At 39.6% G+C, this 17,699-nt stretch overlaps 1 protein-coding gene, 1 long non-coding RNA gene and 1 other non-coding gene across 3 annotated transcripts; all 3 read right to left on the minus strand.

Annotated features, from left to right (window-relative positions):
- Positions 1–423: 423 nt before the first annotated feature.
- On the minus strand, positions 424–5,765 carry slbp (stem-loop histone mRNA binding protein). The gene is made up of 8 exons (XM_063000343.1): positions 5,652–5,765; positions 3,303–3,434; positions 3,087–3,191; positions 2,922–2,984; positions 2,010–2,150; positions 1,756–1,905; positions 928–1,015; positions 424–796 (listed from the first exon to the last, which is right to left on the minus strand). Exons 1-8 carry the CDS (start codon positions 5,693–5,695, stop codon positions 737–739), a joined length of 783 nt encoding a protein of 260 aa, XP_062856413.1. The 5' UTR covers positions 5,696–5,765; the 3' UTR covers positions 424–736.
- A 4,432-nt stretch (positions 5,766–10,197) lies between these two features.
- On the minus strand, positions 10,198–13,281 carry LOC134319276 (uncharacterized). The gene is made up of 6 exons (XR_010013480.1): positions 13,172–13,281; positions 11,857–11,925; positions 11,479–11,539; positions 10,745–10,790; positions 10,543–10,570; positions 10,198–10,314 (listed from the first exon to the last, which is right to left on the minus strand). It is a non-coding gene; the product is annotated as an uncharacterized LOC134319276 (long non-coding RNA).
- Positions 11,606–11,811, minus strand: LOC134319698 (small nucleolar RNA SNORA74). The gene has a single exon (XR_010013548.1). It is a non-coding gene; the product is annotated as a small nucleolar RNA SNORA74 (small nucleolar RNA).
- Positions 13,282–17,699: the final 4,418 nt, after the last annotated feature.

Raw genomic sequence — 17,699 nt, forward strand, 5'->3', positions numbered from 1 at the left:
AACCAACGTCTCCACTCTTAGCTTAATCCCACCAATACGGCAGGACGAGCGGCAGCGCGCGCCGACATATGGCTGCGTATCGCTGGTTGGCTGCTTGTCGTAGTTGGTTACTTTTTCCTATCCCCACATCCCTAACCCGTGGCTCGTTGTGTGACTGTGTTATGTTCTTATGTTTACATGTGCTTGTGTGCTGTTAGGGGCTTTTTTTCGTGTCCCTGCTCCTCAGGGAGCACAATCTGGTTGCTGTTTTTTTTTATCTCCTACTCTCTCCTAATGTGTTATCATTTCTTGTCTAACTATGTAAATGTCCCCATTGTGGGACTAATAAAGGATTATCTTATCTTAACTTAAAATACATTATTATTCACAGCAATAAATCACCCACAAATATACCGTTAAACAAAAATGAAAAATGATGCTTAATGTATTTTTTAATTGTTTATTTGAAAATGGTGCTACACAAAAACAAATGTACACAACAAACATAAAAGCAATACTTTACAACAATTAATTTGAAATAGATGCTCTGATCTGGAAGGACTGTCAACAGGAAGTTATTAATCAGTTAGATTTTTATAGAACTTGTATAAAATAAACATTTCTGAATGCAGTTTTATCTACAGTAAGAAAAACAAGGAGTAACCAGCCGTGTTTCACCCAAAATATAGAAAATCCTGTACAGCATTAAAACCCTGAACTCACTCCATCATTAGAGTATCAATTAAAACATCAAGTATCAAGCCATTTCATTCTCATCTATCTTCATCATCTTGTGAGGGGTTCCAGTGTACGAGTCCTGCAACAAATCCACAAAAACACACATTTATAAGTAATTAGATACACATAAAAATATAAATAATTGCAAAACATTGTGGTGATGGTTCATCGTACTTTATCTATCTGAAAGCAGGCTTTATAGGAACTTACGTCTGGTAAAGATGATGCGCTGCTGCATTTTGGGTTCTGAGCTTCTGTTTCAGGATCCAGTTCAAAATCCATGATCTCACCAAGATCACTAAACAAGAAACGAAAGAGAACAAAAATACAGATTATTATCGTATAGTCCAGGATTTAGAGTTATTATACAAAATATCAATTATATATTGCATACAATGATCAGGCATAACATTATGACCACTTTCCTATTGTGTTGGTCCCCCTTTTGCTGCCGAAACAGCCCTGCAACTGTGATGCTCTGTGTATTCTGACACCTTTCTATCAGAACCAGCATGAACCTCTTCAGCAGTTTGAGCTACAGGACCACACGGGCCAGCCTTCACTCTCCTGGAGCACTTTTGATAGGTAATGACCACTGCAGACCGGGAACACCCCACAAGAGCTGCAGTTTTGGAGATGCTCTGCCCAGATCCTCACGCTCGCCCATTTTTCCTGCTTCTAAATCAACTTTGAGGATAAAATGTTCACTCGGTGTCTAATATATCCCCCCCACTAACAGGTGCCGTGATGAAGAGATAATCAGTGTTATTCACTTCACCTCTCAGTGGTCATAATGTTATGCCTGGTCGGTGTACAGATGCAGGTGTGGTGGATTTGGTTCAAGTAAAGTAAAGTAGTAAAGTGCAGAATGAGTTGTATAAAGTAAGGATTGTCTATGGAAATCAGAAAAATAAATAAATGTTTCGATGATGATGTGTCCATTACTGCTGTGCCAATACAAATAACACGAGCAGATTGCCTATTTTCACACAAATCAAATGCTTGCTTGCCACCTAATGTGTTTGCACCGAAACATACATGGCTTCCAGGTCTGTGCCCTCCTCAGTTGGCGGGTCCCAGGCGTGAAGTTTGACCTTCCACAGTTTGATCTGCTGGTCCCAGGAACGGCGACTGTACTTCTTAAATTTGTTCGGGGTTCGAGGGTGGACTCCCGGCTTTCTCAAGTGCCTAGAATTAAAATCAGAAGCTCCCGTGAGTCTAAAATACATGCGAGCTTCCTTGAATTACAATTTGTGCACCCATGTTAATCGTACACACTAAATAACACTTACTTTGGAAATTCTTTAAGGTATCTGTCGTAGGCGAGTGTGTTCTTGCCGTAGTTGATCTGCTTTTGTCGCCTCAACAACACGACCTCGTCGGTCTCGATGTCTCCGGGCGCGGGCGAGTCTCTAGACTCTCGAGAGTCTGAACTGTAGGCGAAAAACAAACCCAAACAAACATTAGCACCATATTAGAGTCATACAGGAGTCATACAAAATGTTTTCAGTGTTATATTATTAAAGAATTTGATGATTATTTCTGTATTATCTTGGGTGAGATCTTATCTTTTAATGTTTGGGCATATGTAGTCTTTCCTGTTGTACTTTGGGCTGCATGTTTTGGGGCGATGGGTGTCTTTAATCATCAGGAAGGTAATTTTCCGAAAGGGATTCACCCATGAATCACTGCCTGTAGTGTAGCAGTGTCACAGTGTCATCCCTGGGTTTGCTAGATCCAATCGTCACAATACACTGCCCCTAAATTTTAGATTCTTTTTACTTTTCCTTTTTACTCCCATCAGGTTTAGTTCATGATTTAGTATTTACAGTTATAAATGCATTTTACAACTTACACATTTCTTAAAATCAGCACATCTTTAATGGTAGGCATGATTTACTTGCAAGTAACTTTGTTGTTAAGGGTATGGGCTGCTATTCTAAGCTTTAATCTCAATAAAAGAGTATAAATTATAATTACATTTAAGTACTACACATATACAAGATTTAAAATCTCATATAGAGTAATGAGTAACTAACACTAGATATTTATTTTCAATTAAGTGTCAATATATATAACATATCATTTCTTGTAGATAACATGAATATGCTTTTAAAGTAATACGCTATAAAAAGGTAAATTAAGAGTTGATTTTTCAATAGTGAAATGTCTACGGGAAAAAGTTCACACATGCAAGAACGAACCTTCCAGACGAGGATTTTCTCTCTCGCTGACCACACTCTCCAGCGAGTATCCGTCGTCTGTAACTGAGACACGAAAATTCTTATTAGCAGCTATAAAACTACATCAAACAAGCTCCTATAAAACGTTTTACTAGCTAAAGAATAAAGATCATGAAAGCAACTGACCGCTCAACATCGCGTCTGACATTAGTGCGCATTTCTTCAGCCTCCACCTCCTCTCCCCAGTCTCCAATTCTCGACACAGGCTTCTCGCTTTCTGGAGTTGTGAAACTGAATAAAAAAAAAAAACAATAATACAGCATTACTTATCATGAGGCGCATTTGTAAATATCATTACCATTGAATCTCACCAGGTTATTTAAAATCAGATGTAAAGCTTACCCCTCAGGTCTATGTGAACTCGACCGGTGTCCCTTCCTGTCTAAGGGGGACTCGGGTTCACCGTGAGACCTTATTGTGCTTCCATCTGCACCACGCTTCCGGCTGTGTGACCATCTTGAATGGCCTTTGTTCCTGACAGGATAACACACAGTTAACATATTTAAAAAATACAGTCAAATAAAGCTGTAAAACTACTTCATTCTAAAATTTGTTCATTTTGATAACTTATAATGATTTCTATATTGACTGAGCTGTTTGTCACCTTCATATTGACCATTATCATTCAGCCCTATTTTAAAGCAACTGACTCTTCCGCTTATGATTCTTTTGACTCTTGTAGAAGTAAGAGCGTCATAGTCACTTATTATATTATAACGATAGAGTAATTCGTATTTTTATGGTCTTATAAATATCTGGAAAAACTTAGGGCAAGTTTGATCTATCAAACTTTTTTAAAAAGGCTCCTAAAAAAGCTAATTTGCCCTGGTTTGTTTACCCAACAGCAAGTAAATTGCACTAAACTGCAGCGCAAAGTTCTAATTAGCACCATTAATTTACCAGGCAGCTTTTCTATTGTTTATAACAAATAATCTGAAAATTATACCAGATTACACAGTTAGTTCTATAAACTATTATTACTTTTACTACTATCAGCACAACATGGACGACTTTTAGTCTAACTTTTGAATCAGACTAAAAAACCTTTCCTCCTTACACACAGTGTTGGCACTCCTTGGGATTTAGGGACTTTGCCAAGTAATCTTGGGATTTTTAATCTGCACTCAAGTAGGGCCGGGCGGTATGACGGTACATTCGGTATATCGTCTGGATACAGTCTGAATACCGTATAGATTTTTCAAATACCGCCATACCATAGCATAGTTAATACAACAGCTGTAGACTTCAGTAGGAAGCAAATCATATAATATTCCTCTATACACAGTCGAGAAAGAAGCTTTCAGAGAAGTAATTATAACACTGGATTCCAGTTCTGTCTTACGGGGAGAAAATACTTCAGGTCAGTTGTTAATCCAACGTTATAAGCGAACAGGAATCGGAGATATTTAAAGACGTCCTCTTTTCTATAACAGACCTGTGGTCAAGTTGTACAGTGGAGTTTGCAAACGTCGTTTTATTTGTTAAAGGGAGAGCGAAGAATAATTTTACAATACTTAAATATTAAATAAACAATAAAAATTCCACGTGTACTGATTCAATCATATATTGTGTCATTTTGTTTGGCAAAACAGTTTAAAATCTGATTTTTTAATCAGGGATTTTTGTGTTTGTGAATAATTGTGAAAATATGTTACATAAATCTACACAATTTACAATCAGTTCCTTGGGATTTTTGTGGCGAGATCTTGGGGAGAGTGTTAACACTGCCTACAGACAAAATAAAGTTAAGGCTGAAACATGCAACAAGACAAAGAAGTCAAGATCCATCTACAAAAGTGTATAATAGATTAATAGATTAATAGATTAATAGATTAATGTATAGAGAAAATTGTTGTGTATTGTAACACAAGTCAAATATGTAAATATATACAACAACATTGCATTATTATTTACTTGCTTTTTACTTTTATTGTTCCATTGTCCTTATACAATCTTTAATGACACCTAGAATATATGAATAATGAATAATACATGCTACACATTATATTTATGATACATGTCATTTATATTTAAGTATATTTATGTATGCAGAAATCTGTACTGTTGTGCTTTTATTGTTCTATTGTCCTTATACAATCTTTAATGACACATGGCATATATACTACTAATAATAATAATAATATTATGTATCTATACATGCAGCACATTATATTTATGATGATTTATGTATTATAAGTATGTTTATGTATGCAGAAATGTGTACTGTTGTGATTTTATTGTTCCATTGTCCTTATACAATCTATAATTACACCTGGCATATATGAATAATGTATTTAAACATGTAGTACATTATATTTATGATGATTAATGTATTGTAAGTATGTTTATGTATGCAGAAATCTATATTGTTCAGTGTAATGCCTGAACAATGAATGTAAATACAAACAATGGAAATCTGAACAAGACTGTTCTGGCTGAATTTCACATCTAACATTGATTTATCTAATCTAGCACCTTCTCATTTAAGGAAAACAGTTATTAATTGATATTATTAAACGTAAAGCTTGTGTGAATACATTCTAAAGTCGGTCTATAGAAGCTAACGTGCTAATCCGCGCGCTTTGCTCAAACCCGCGGGAAACACCAGCCTATAGAATTCAGCGCATTTCTCTAAAAAACACCGAATATTCTGCACATTTCTGTCCGTTATGGATGTGTGAGAGTGTTTACCTGCTTTCCTCGCTGCTGTTTCTGTATTTATGATGATAAGACATGTTTTATTAGGAGACGAGAGGATATAAGCTGGTACTGTGTTGAATAAAGCGCGCGCCACTGAGACACCAGCACAGTCAACAATCCGGTCATATGATCCACCGGTGCATTCTGGGTAAAGAGGAGGCACTTCTGTTAGGCATCAGCGGTATAAAGGAACCTCCTACCAGTCTTCATCAACTAGTGCTGGTAAATTCGGTTCATTTTATGGACTCGGGTTAATCTGATCCGGTTTACTTGGGTCAGTTGAGTCACTTGTACTGACATTCTGATTGCGATTGATTCACTGCATGAAGGTGCATCCAAATATCACTTGTCTTGCGTGCTCTCATCTTCTGTAAATAAATCCTTCTGTCTTAATTCTCCTGGCACCTCACACTTCTCTTGTCAACGTTAATAAAATTATAGCGCTCCAAAAAGAAAAGTACTTCAGTAATTGGAGAAGCCAAACACAAGCACAGAGTAAAATGCGGTGCTATTCGGCCCTAAATCGACGCTGTAGCTGATTACCTGAGTACAGTGATGCCCCTTTTCCACCAAAAAAACCATGGTTCTTGAACCGGTTCTGTTCAGGTTTCTCTGAACCTTGGTGTTCTGTAGAGAACCGACGCGCGTTTCCACCAGTTTTTGAGAACCAAGCCTGCGTCGGTGGGCGTTGCTTAACGAAAGTTAAGAGCAGTAATATCATGGCGGAGCGTGTGGATTATGTGCGAGCATTTGTGCTGCTGTTACAGATGTTTGTTTTTATGTAAAAAGCATCGATCTAACAATCGGTGTTTTCTTAATTTCATTAACGTGAGAGGAGTTTTGCGCTTCGCTCTCACCGCAACTCTCGGCGCAAATAGCCGGTTTGCTCAGCGCTCGGCTCGAGCGGTGAAACATCACTAAAGTTCCACAACACGAACATCCATCTGTGTGAAATAAACATCAAATCCAGTCTAAAATACAACATGTATCTGTGTTTAGCTGGATTTACTTCACGTGTGTTTATGCAGCTCGGCGAGCTGAAAAAGCTTCACGCTTTATTTTTCACGTTAAGCGGTGTTCGTTCTGTCCGGGTCACTTTTACCACGTAATATCACACAGTTCACCTTTTTAAAGGCGCTTTGAAAATATCAGCGGCAAACTGGCTCAAAATGTAATCAGGTGAACTTTAACAGATAAAAATGCAGCGTTAAGCTCCGTACGAGACCCCAGCTGACGCCATTGTTGCTGTCGCTGTGCTGTACAACACGACACGCCCACAGGTTACGTCACGGTTCGGGCTGAAAAACCAAGTATTCTGTGGTGCCAGATTGGCCCGCTAGTTCGCTGTCTGGAACCTCTTTTTTCCGGTGGAAACACGTGTTCGGGAACCGGAACGGGCTCCGTGCCGCGTCGGTGGAAAAGGGATATGTCTGACATCAAACACAGAACCACACTGACTAAGTACAGACTCAGTGCTCACAAGCTGGCCATCGAGACCGGACGCTACAAGAACTCCTGGCTCCCCACGGAACAAAGAGTGTGTACACAGTGCGACACCAACACCACAGAGACCGAGCTGCACTTCTTAACTGAGTGTCCAAAATACACTCACAAACGGGAGGTGTACTACTAAACATTTCAGAAACTTCACCCTGAATTCTGCTCCCTCACCAACACCCAGAAACTCTTCATCAGTAGCAGCTCAGTACGTATCCGCCTGCCACAATCTGAGAGACACGGACTGATTCACCCAAACACAGGAACAGCCCTGATGGACCCACACAGACATGATGTTTGTTATGCACATCTGTTTTTATTCTATTTTTATTTTGTTTCTTTTTTAAATTGTATATTTTCCTAAAATTCTTTCTTTTTGTATATTTATATAAATGTCTTTAACCACTACAACAGTCATGCTAATAAAGCTCCTTGAATTGAATTGAATTGACAAGCTGACACTTTTTTCTAAGTGGAATCTTGATCATGCGGGAGGGGGGGTGGACTCACCTACCAATCAGATGGGTATATTAATGGGTCAAGGGTTAAAAATGACCATTGGGGCTATGATACTCCTTAAGTGGTACAGTACTTAAGTAGCCTGTAAGCATTTGCATTTTAATGATAATATAACTATATTTTGTTGTTGTTTTGCTTACAAAAAAATATGCTGCATTACTAATCTATACCACTACTACTGACAATAATAATAATAGAATGTTCATAAAACCAGCCACATAACAAACACCAGTGTGTTTAACCTCTTGTTTATTGGAATATTTAACTTATTACTTAGATTCACGGACAGGAGTGAAGTCGGTTCAGCCAAATCATCTGAGTCTGCGGTGTTTCGGTGAGTCTGCTCACTCGCCTTGTGTACTTAGCAGCAGCCAGTCAGAGGACTCATAGGATCCGGGTTAACTGAGATTTCGGACTCGTGACTCCTGATTCAGTACAAAGATTCGAATTAACCTGGATGATTCAGGAACTGCCCAGCTCTACAGTGTTGACACTCTGGGATTTGGGGGATCGACTTGGGATTTAGGGATTTTTAATTTGCACTCAAGCAATTCAAATCTGCCTTCAATTATATGGTCTACACCAGGGGTGCCCATACTTTCGTGGCTTGAGATCTACTATTTCAGTCTTCAGGTCATTACAATGTACTTTCTAAGGTTAGCCTCATCATTTTTCCAAAAAAGCTTTGAAGCTTTTTTAAATGCACTTCAGTTCCTGTATTGATATCCAGCTTTACAGGGCGAGCGACTGATAAATCACACTGACCTCAATCTGATGATTTATTCTGAATGGTGTCAGTCAGGTTTATGTACTTCTGGACAGGAGCTGCTGATGCTGATTCTCAAGCAGCTTCCAAGTGTTCATCAGTAAGAGTGGACCGATATTTAGATTTCATTATTTTCATGTGGGAAAACGCTGTTTTACACAAGCAGGTCGATCCAAAAATGCGACACATTTTTATGTCTGGAGATTTGTCCTCAGCCAGCAAGTTTCAAAATTGTCCAGCAGAGGCACTTGACTTAATATGAATGTCAGATTGTAGGGTTAAAATTTCTGTGTGTAACATGAGAACTGAATATAATCCGTTAGCTTCTTCCACATATGAACGAAACAGCGTCTCTTGCCCGAATCGAATCGCTTTTGGTTTCTTTGTGCTTGGTTGTGCGCTCATCTCTACAGTGTAGGTTACAAAAATGGCACAAACTGGCTACTGATGAATGAAAACTTTCCAGATTAGCAGTGCTTTAGGCAGGCTGATGGTAACAAACCACAAATTAAAGAAACAGTGGCCACATGTCAATCACGTTGACCGGTTTGAATGAGGCGCGAGCTACCAGCGTGCGCTGCGATCGACTGGTAGATTTCGATCGACATGTTGGGCACCCCTAGTCTACAGTCTTAAAATGGAAAGTGGCAACACTGTTCCTACCGTTCATCATTAAAGCGCCCGGCTTTTGGAAGTTAGTCTTGGTCTGTTTTATGCTAATGATGTGCCTAGAACAGGTCAGATGAATGGGGGCCAGAAACAAAAGTGCATGCATTTTCCCACCCACGAATGCAGTGATTAGCTTGTAAAGACGGCCTTTTTAAAAGAACGGGCAAAATGTGGAGGCTGTGGAGGCCCTACTATTGTCTATTGAAAACTGCAGTGAAACATCTATCTGTTTAATAGCAGTACAGCTTTAAAATTCCTTTTATTTAGTTTTCTTAAGACAAGAAACATTTATTCAAATTGTGTTTTCGATCGAAGGTGCAGTTTGCATAGTACTTATGATCAGCCACTTTAATAGTTGTACATTAAGCTTTTTTATTTACAATTTTAGATTTTATGATCCATTCAATGTTACATTTAACCATCACTCAAACAGGAGGAGGAATATCAAGCAAACAAGTGTTTCACCAAATCTAAACTTGATATGTATTAAAACCAGGTTTTATTTTTGTAATGTTACAAGCAAAAGTGTATTAGTATAAATGTTTAAAAACTCTGATTGTATATACATAAAGGTCGATCACGCTGTATAATTCTTCACTGGTTCGGGACATCATCTAACACTAAAGTACTATCAGGACAGACTCATGGAGCATGTTCTAGCACTCTGTAAAGACTATACTACATATCTGTTAAGTTTTTTTATATGACACTTTTTTTATTTTATTCTACTGTATTTATTTAATTATATGCTGTGTACAACATTACCTGCATACTTTAATTCTTTGTACTTTTTGCTTTAACGTACCTGGAGCTGCTGTAATAACTGACTTTCCCTATGGGATTAATAAAGTTATCCATCTATCTATCTATATGTATACAATACATCACTTTCCAGATAACACAGTAGATAAATCTGCTCCTGTACCGTGTGCACCTGGCTTATTTTACAACATTAACTTTAAACATCCCCGTCATTACACTCGGTTTACAAAACCATTACAGAACCCCTTGGGTTGGGGGGTTGTTCATGCAAGTGTACTCCATTAGTTTGTGCTTAAATGTAAACAGACTAACCAGACAACCAACTTTCTCACAACTTTTATTTAAAAGGCTTCAAAATTATACAGATCAAGGACATCAAGGAAGACATTCTTTACATCGATAAATACGGCACTTGTCTTTAGTCACCATCTCAAATGCTACCTGCAAGTAGCAGAAGAAATAAAAATAGTCAGTTTGACATTGTGGCACAGTTAGTAATTGTAGCAGGTCTTCTTGTCAGATTTTTGCCGACTGGTTCAGCTAAAACCTGTGCCAGCCCTGCATATCCTCTCCCAAGTTTAAAAAACATCACAACAACACAAGCAGTTTGCCATGATGGTATCAGCTTGGGTTTGTACATATTCATGTCTGAAATAAATGAAGAATTACCTGCTTCATTTGTCCTGCTTCTTAATTCCTGTGGAAGAAGTTTAGACATTTAGAAAAACACACATACATACAGGGAAGCAAGTTCCTGAAGTACAAACGAGGCTCAGAAATAACATTTCTTCACTTCACAGTAAGAATGATGTGTTGAAGTTGATTCATCACAGCTAATATTCAGTGGCATTACAACTCGTGAAACTCTTACCATGGCATGGAACTGATTCAGGTAGAGAGACAAAATTGCTTCGGCCCTGTGAAAAGAAAGACCACCCATGAATTAAACACAATTAAAGTAGAAACCAGGAACAGACAAATCAGAAACCTGAGACAAGCAGGTTATGGGTTTGGATCATCAGGTTCTTAGAACTTGGAGAACTAGTCTATTTGAGATGTTTAGGGACACCCTGTTTATTGTCTTGGGTATTAAAGATATTTAAAGTCTGGATACAAAGGAAATATCACTAACTATAACTATGTTTACTAAAACAAACATACATCTGAATCACAAATAATGGAACACATTGATGTTATTGATTAATATTCTTATAAAATAAAATGTTGAATTTATAGAAAATTTTGCCTGCGTCCAGACTTTAGGGACACCCTGCATAGCTTAATAAAGCATAAAATGATAAGATTTATTGTTTGTTTGCAAAAAGAAGTGATTTAGAGTTGTTACAAGATCACTCACTCATTTACACATACATTACTGCCTCCCCATGCAATTACATCCTTTATCTAAACGCCAATCTGTGAGCACCTAGGTGGAGCAGCGGTCAAGCATGCTAGCACACTACTGAGATCCAGGCTTCGAATCTCTTATTGCCATCACCTGTCTACACAGAAATGATTGGCTGTGTCTGAGCGGGGGACCTAGCTATTGGCTCATTGGAAACAACAAACGATAAGAATTAGTGAAATCAAAACTTGAGTTCTTACCACTTGTTGGTTATAAATCAGGTTCATTGCAGCCCATGAAGCAACAGAACCACCTGTTCACCTGTTCAAAACAATAAAAGAAGAGCTGTTAGTTAGGACCACTTCATTCACAGCTTGGATTATTCGTCATGTTTGCCCATAGACTAGGGCCACCCCCAAGGTGTGATAGACCGGCCCACTCTCAAATGGACAAGACACCACCACAGCCATGCACCAGGACGTTACTAAAACAGCAAGCCCTGAACATGGCTTAAACGGTGATACCTTTCTCTTCCAGCAGAGTAACACTAGATCAGGCACGGTACACGCCTGCACAGCTGACTGACCGCTGGTGCCCTTAAACTCTACACAAACTGGGGGAAAATAAGTTAAACTTACCGGTTACTGTTAGCCATGTGGTGCAGATTAGAGAACTCAGTCTGGATGAGAAGTTCACAAGAAGTACATCTGTTGATAATAATAAAAGGGATTACATTACAGTAAATATAAACACTAGGAAGTTTACACTGCTGGGAAAGTCAGGGTATTCTACTGAAACCAGTATTAGACTGATAACACAAAGTATTGTGGATTTATTTGTTTGTTTAATTCCTAACGCCATGTCAGCTGCTATGGCTATTACTAAGGCTGGATAGTCGATTCATTATTTAAACATCAATGTAGGTGGTTGATTTGCTTATTTTTTACTAGTGTAAATAGTGGGTAGAGTGTTTCTGTGCCTGAGGGTGTAAAGTTTTTTTTTTTCTTTTATAACTTGTTTAAGTGCTACTGCTTCCAGGAATTTAAGCAGTTTTTTGGGGGGTGTATTGTGGGTAGCCAATGCTCCTACAAATTCAGCACCGACGTCCACTTCAGTAACTTTGTCAATCGTCAACTAGTTAAATATAATTTATGGCAGTGGTCGATTTGAGTACTGGACTAGTAATCAGAAGGATGCTGGTTCAAGCCCCACTACAGCCAGATTGCCATTGTTGGGCTCCTAATCAAGGCCCTTAAACCTCAACCGCTTGGAATGAATACTGTAAACACACAAGTTATTTATAAAGTTGATCACGTTCCAAATTGCTGTTTTGACTACCAGAGATAAATATGAAGACATGCATTATTATAGTGACATACCCTGATTCACTGGTCATTTTACCTAAACAGGGAGGGTTTGAGGTTCAATCATTAATTCATTTCAAAAGTCTTGATCTATTTGTAACTCAAAAATCACTTAAATTGGACATTTTATTGTTCTTAGTAATAAGTAAAAGTCTATAGGCATTAAGAATTAAAATGTTTAAAGTACAAGTCATGTTTTCCACATGGTTTACGATTAGAAGAAGGTGCATAAAGTTAAAATAAAGTATTTGCAAACTTTACCATGTTTCTGGCTTCATAAAAAACTACTAAACAAGTAATCTCTTGCACTTTTACAGCCAAATCGTCCCCTATTCAGACCTGTTCCTAAACACGTGGTGGCAACACATGTGCCTCACCCATTTTATCTAAACCCTTTTATTTTTTTTTTTACTTTTACACCCCTGCTTTCATACACAATCCCTTTAAAATCTACAACCATGCAGGAACAATTACAGACACTTTATGCATCAACACTAGAAATGAAAAACCACATTGTAGGATTCAATACAACATGTGTGCACAAATTCGTCGCATGGGACGTATAAAGAATAATAATAATAAAGTTTACCATTGCATTGATTAGGTAACACCCATCTTCCAAACAAAGACAGAACTAAAGCTCTTTTTGAGAGCTGCACGCATTAACACCGCCATGTGAAGACAGAATGAGAGGCCGGAGAATGGTGCTCAGGACATTTATACCGGCACTGAAAGCCCTCCCATTATCTCCGTCCCAAATTAATGCTCCCTCCCTACACAAGTGCACTACAGTAGGTAGGATTCTAACGCGTGTCTAGTGCACTAGATACAATATAGTAGCAATTTGAAACTTAGCACGTATTCTTACGCTTGAGGTGCATACTGAAAGCCTACTGAAAATGGCATAACCGACACCTACAGGACTGGAGTGTAAACTTCCCACAGTTTCTCCTTAATTTCTCCACCAACTGCTTATAGGTTTGGGTCGCGGTGGGTCCGGCGCCACCACAAAACACAAAACGTGAGGCAGGACCACACCCTGTAGAGGGCGCCAAACAAATTGCCCACAATAATCAGAATCAGATTTATTGGTCAAGTATGTGGATACACATAAGGACTTTGGTTCTGGGCAGTAAACAAGCAATGTATACATTAAACATTAAACACAAAAATATACAAACTATAGGATTATATACAGGCAATATACAGATATGTAAGTTAGCAGGGTGTGGAATATTTACAAAAACAGTAAAGTGCACAGCATGTAGAATGAGTACTACAGAGTGTTGTTAATTGGCACCAGATGAATATTGTCACGCTTAAGTCTGTATTGTCAGTCATTTATTTATTTAGGAGGGAGATGAGGCCTGTGGGAAGAAACTGCTCTTAAATCTGGAAGTTTTAATGTGGATTGACCTATAGGGCCTGCCGGAGGGGAGGGGATGAATGCAGCTATGGCCAGGGTGTGAGGAGTCAGTAATAATTCTCTCTGCCCGTCTCTTGGTCCTTGAAGAGTACAAGTCCTGGAGGGAGGGCAGGGAAGCACCAATGATCTTCTCTGCTGACTTTACCAGTCGCTGCAGTCTGTTCCTGTGTTGTACTGTAGCTGCTCCGGAACCAAATTCCTTGTGTGTATCCACATACTTCACCAATAAATCTAATTCTGATGTGATGGAAGTGCACAGAACTGATTCTATTGCAGCAGTGAAGAACTGTCTTTGACTCAGACTCACACGTTTACTTACATACTACAAAATCACTCACTCATGAAATCCAAAAGAGCCAGTACACCCTCTGCGTGTCGTCCTTTTTGTTTGGGTGATTGGGTTTGAGAACCCTGTTTGCAGGAAGCATGGTATTGTGCAGCATCCATTTTATAGTCCAATAAAAGGACTATAAAATTAAATCACCTGACTGCTAATCTAATTTTATAGTTCCTTTATTTTTATCCACAGTATCTTTTACCCACCCAGTTGATATATATGTAAAGCACTGGGGCCTTAACCATTGTCATATAAACAATTTGAGTTTTCATCTTGTACCAAGGGGTCGGTTTCACAGTTAAATACAAAATTATAGCTATAAAGGTATAGGAGGGTCTGTTACATAGTGAAACCACCCTGTACTTTGCTTTTCATATTATGATTAGTGAAGTTAATCTACTGTAGTTTGACCTGATCAGGCCTTGGAAATGATAGACATGTGATCAGCAGACAACTGAAGTCGAGGTTTGAGGTCCAATCTATGTCAGTGTAAAACTCACTTGACTGTGAACAGTGACACCCATGACAGAAAGGATTTATTTATGTATTGTAAGAGATTTTCTCTTAGTGTAGGGGGACAGTTTCTTTTTAAGTGAGTGCGGTATAACCCTTATTGAATTGGCACGCTGTGTTTCCGAGGTAGTCACCGGACCCACCACGACCCAGATTAGAATAGTCAGTGGTTCCCAATTTGTACACTAGGTGTCCATATTTACCAACTTTTTTCTCCCCTCACCAGCATTTTCTAATCGTTTTCTTTGGTGTTGGTGTGGGTGAATTAACCTCAATCCCAATCAGGGACGCGTTTCCCCACTGGGTACTTAAGGCCAACTTTTTGTTCTAAAACAGTATGTGGTAAATACATGGTTGCTTTATATTGCCACCACAACCCTGACCAGTCTAAAGTGGTGGCTAAAGCTGAATGAATACACAAACCCCTGCTGGATCACAATGCTTTCTTGCAAAAATGCCAAATCTGAGATATAACAAGATCACCAGCCTGTATTATGTTCACTCAATTTATCTGTGATCATTTACTGAACATACTGGTGAAGTACAAATTAATTATTCATCTTTGTAAGGGTCACATTGAGACAGACGTCATTTAAAAACCTCCAGTGGTAATGTAATCCACTGCAGGGCAATATAGAGCATCCAATCCATCTTCTGCATGTTTCTGTGAAGTGAGAATAAGTCAGGAAACCTATTGAGACATTTAATGTTTACATAAATCTTCTCACTTCTCCACACCCGGCAAACTTCACTTTCTGTCTACACTTATTCTCCTAAAAGTGTAAACTTTACCCATCCCAATACTCTGTTTCATGCACCAGTGACATCACATGAAAGAACGAGTCTTTAAATCATGCCATCATACACAGAAAACAATATGGTGCTTCCGGGACCTTTTATTAGACTCCATTCATGTTTCGCTCTCTGATGTCATGCACGATCCGATCGGCCCTGTGAAGACGCCTTGACTGATGAGCGGCCTTTTACACACAGGGTTTTATTGCCTTTCCGCAGCGTTCTGGCGTCATTCGGTGTTATCAGGGAAACTTTCCCACCGAGACCCATGGACGGGCGCTCGTCCCCTCTTTTGGTGGGGCGAATTCTCCACAAAGGCCCGAATATCTCTATGGTAACGCTTACAAGCTGGGGTGAGGGGAGCAAAAGGAGATGGTGTTCAGAGTTGAAGGGCACAGGGCACAAAGGCTGTAAAAGAGCAGAACCATAAAAGAGGAACTCTTGAGACCTTGAGAATCGGCCAGTTTCATTTGCCCATGTTTTACTAAAATCCCTTACAAGTGAGCGTAAGATTCCAGTGTTTTATGGACATCTACAGTGTACAGGGGTTAAATATAGGGTCAGTATTTCTTGTCATTTCAACACATCCATACCTACAGGCAGTTCTTTTGTGGTGATCAGATCATTCGAAAGATCAGGACCTAAAAACCTGACCCATAGTTATTGGTACAAACCTCAAATGTGATGGATGAGATTAAGATTAGGTTTTTGTAATTGATCTTCACTGCTGTATCAGAAAATAATCCTCCCAAATCGTTTTTACAAATTTAGAACCACAGAATTAGATAACTGGAGCTACCACGGCCAAATCTTCCAGAAATCTCCAGGCATATGGTAACCATGCCAGCCCACCAGAGCTGAGATCTCGAGTCAAGTTTGAATCTAGGCGCCCAGGTGGCGCAGCGGGATATTCCGCTGACGCACCAGCACCGAGTTTCTGAACCTCCCGGTTCGAGGCTCGGTGTTGCCACCGGTCGGCTGGGCGCCATCTGGCGGGCATAATTGGCAGTGCCTGCAGGGTGGGGGACCGGACTATATGTGGGTGGGTGGGTCTTCATGCGCTGTGTAAGGACCCTGATTTGCAGAAGAGACGCCCGTGCAGAATGCACGGACGAGAAGAGGAGGGCTGTACACGTGTAAAGAAGGCGTGGGGCAGCGGCGTGCTCTCCTTGGATGCAGGTCTGGTGTGCCTGTTAGCAGCGGAAGACAGATTGGAAGCGCTAAAAATTGGGAGAAAAATCGGGGAGAAAATTCGGAGAAAAAAAAAAAAAAAAAAAAAAAAAAAAAAAAAAAAAAGTTTGAATCTGGGCTCTGCTATCATTCAGCCGGACGCCTACACAGACGCACGATTGGCAACGGCTAAAACAAGGATCCTGATCGAGGCGCTTGCGGAGGGGACGGCCGATCACGGGTAGCAGTGAGTGGCTCTCCGAGACCCTGCCACTAGCAGGTAAAAAGAAGCGATCTTCCCGCATCATAGGGGTGTGTGACAGCCTGGTAAAAACACGCTAGCCCACCAGTGCTGAGATCTCAAGTCTCAGGTTTGAATCTGGGCTCTGCTATCAGTCGGCCGGACGCCTACACAGACGCACGATTGGCAACGGCTGAAACAAGGATCCTGATCGAGGTGCCTGCAGAGGGCATGGCTGATCACAGGTAGAGACCCTGTCCCTAGCAGGTGAAAAGAAGCGCCCTGCACAATCCCGTCCTCTTCGACTGGGGGTGGAAGCAGCACCGAGAGATAAATTCCAACTGGCGACAACTTTAATGGGTGAAAACCTAGATCTGGGTGTCAGATTTGACGTGAAGTTTAATATTTCTCCAACATTTATATATTGAGTAAACGTAAAAGGACCAAAGTACAGGCCAATCATAACCTCTGAAAAACAGTGGAATATGTCTTGTATTCTTATTAACTTCTAAATAATGAATTAAAAATTACTTACCAGATAGAACTTGGCTACAAGTAAACATAAGGTAAATAGTTCAAAACACACATTAAAAAGATTTACGATGCCCAGGTGGCACAGTGGGATATTCCGCTAG

The sequence above is a fragment of the Trichomycterus rosablanca genome, chromosome 8 (assembly GCF_030014385.1).
Source record: "Trichomycterus rosablanca isolate fTriRos1 chromosome 8, fTriRos1.hap1, whole genome shotgun sequence".
In the NCBI taxonomy this organism is placed as follows: Eukaryota; Metazoa; Chordata; class Actinopteri; order Siluriformes; family Trichomycteridae; genus Trichomycterus; species Trichomycterus rosablanca.

Excerpts from the sequence above, each read along its gene's own strand:
- slbp (XM_063000343.1), bottom strand. The coding sequence starts at position 5,695 with ATGTCTTATCATCATAAATACAGAAACAGCAGCGAGGAAAGCAG. Across the intron at positions 3,192-3,302 it reads AGTTCACATAGACCTGAGGG|TTTCACAACTCCAGAAAGCG; the intron begins GTAAGCTTTACA and ends TTTTTTATTCAG. Across the intron at positions 1,016-1,755 it reads GGCACAGACCTGGAAGCCAT|TGATCTTGGTGAGATCATGG; the intron begins GTATGTTTCGGT and ends TTTCTTGTTTAG.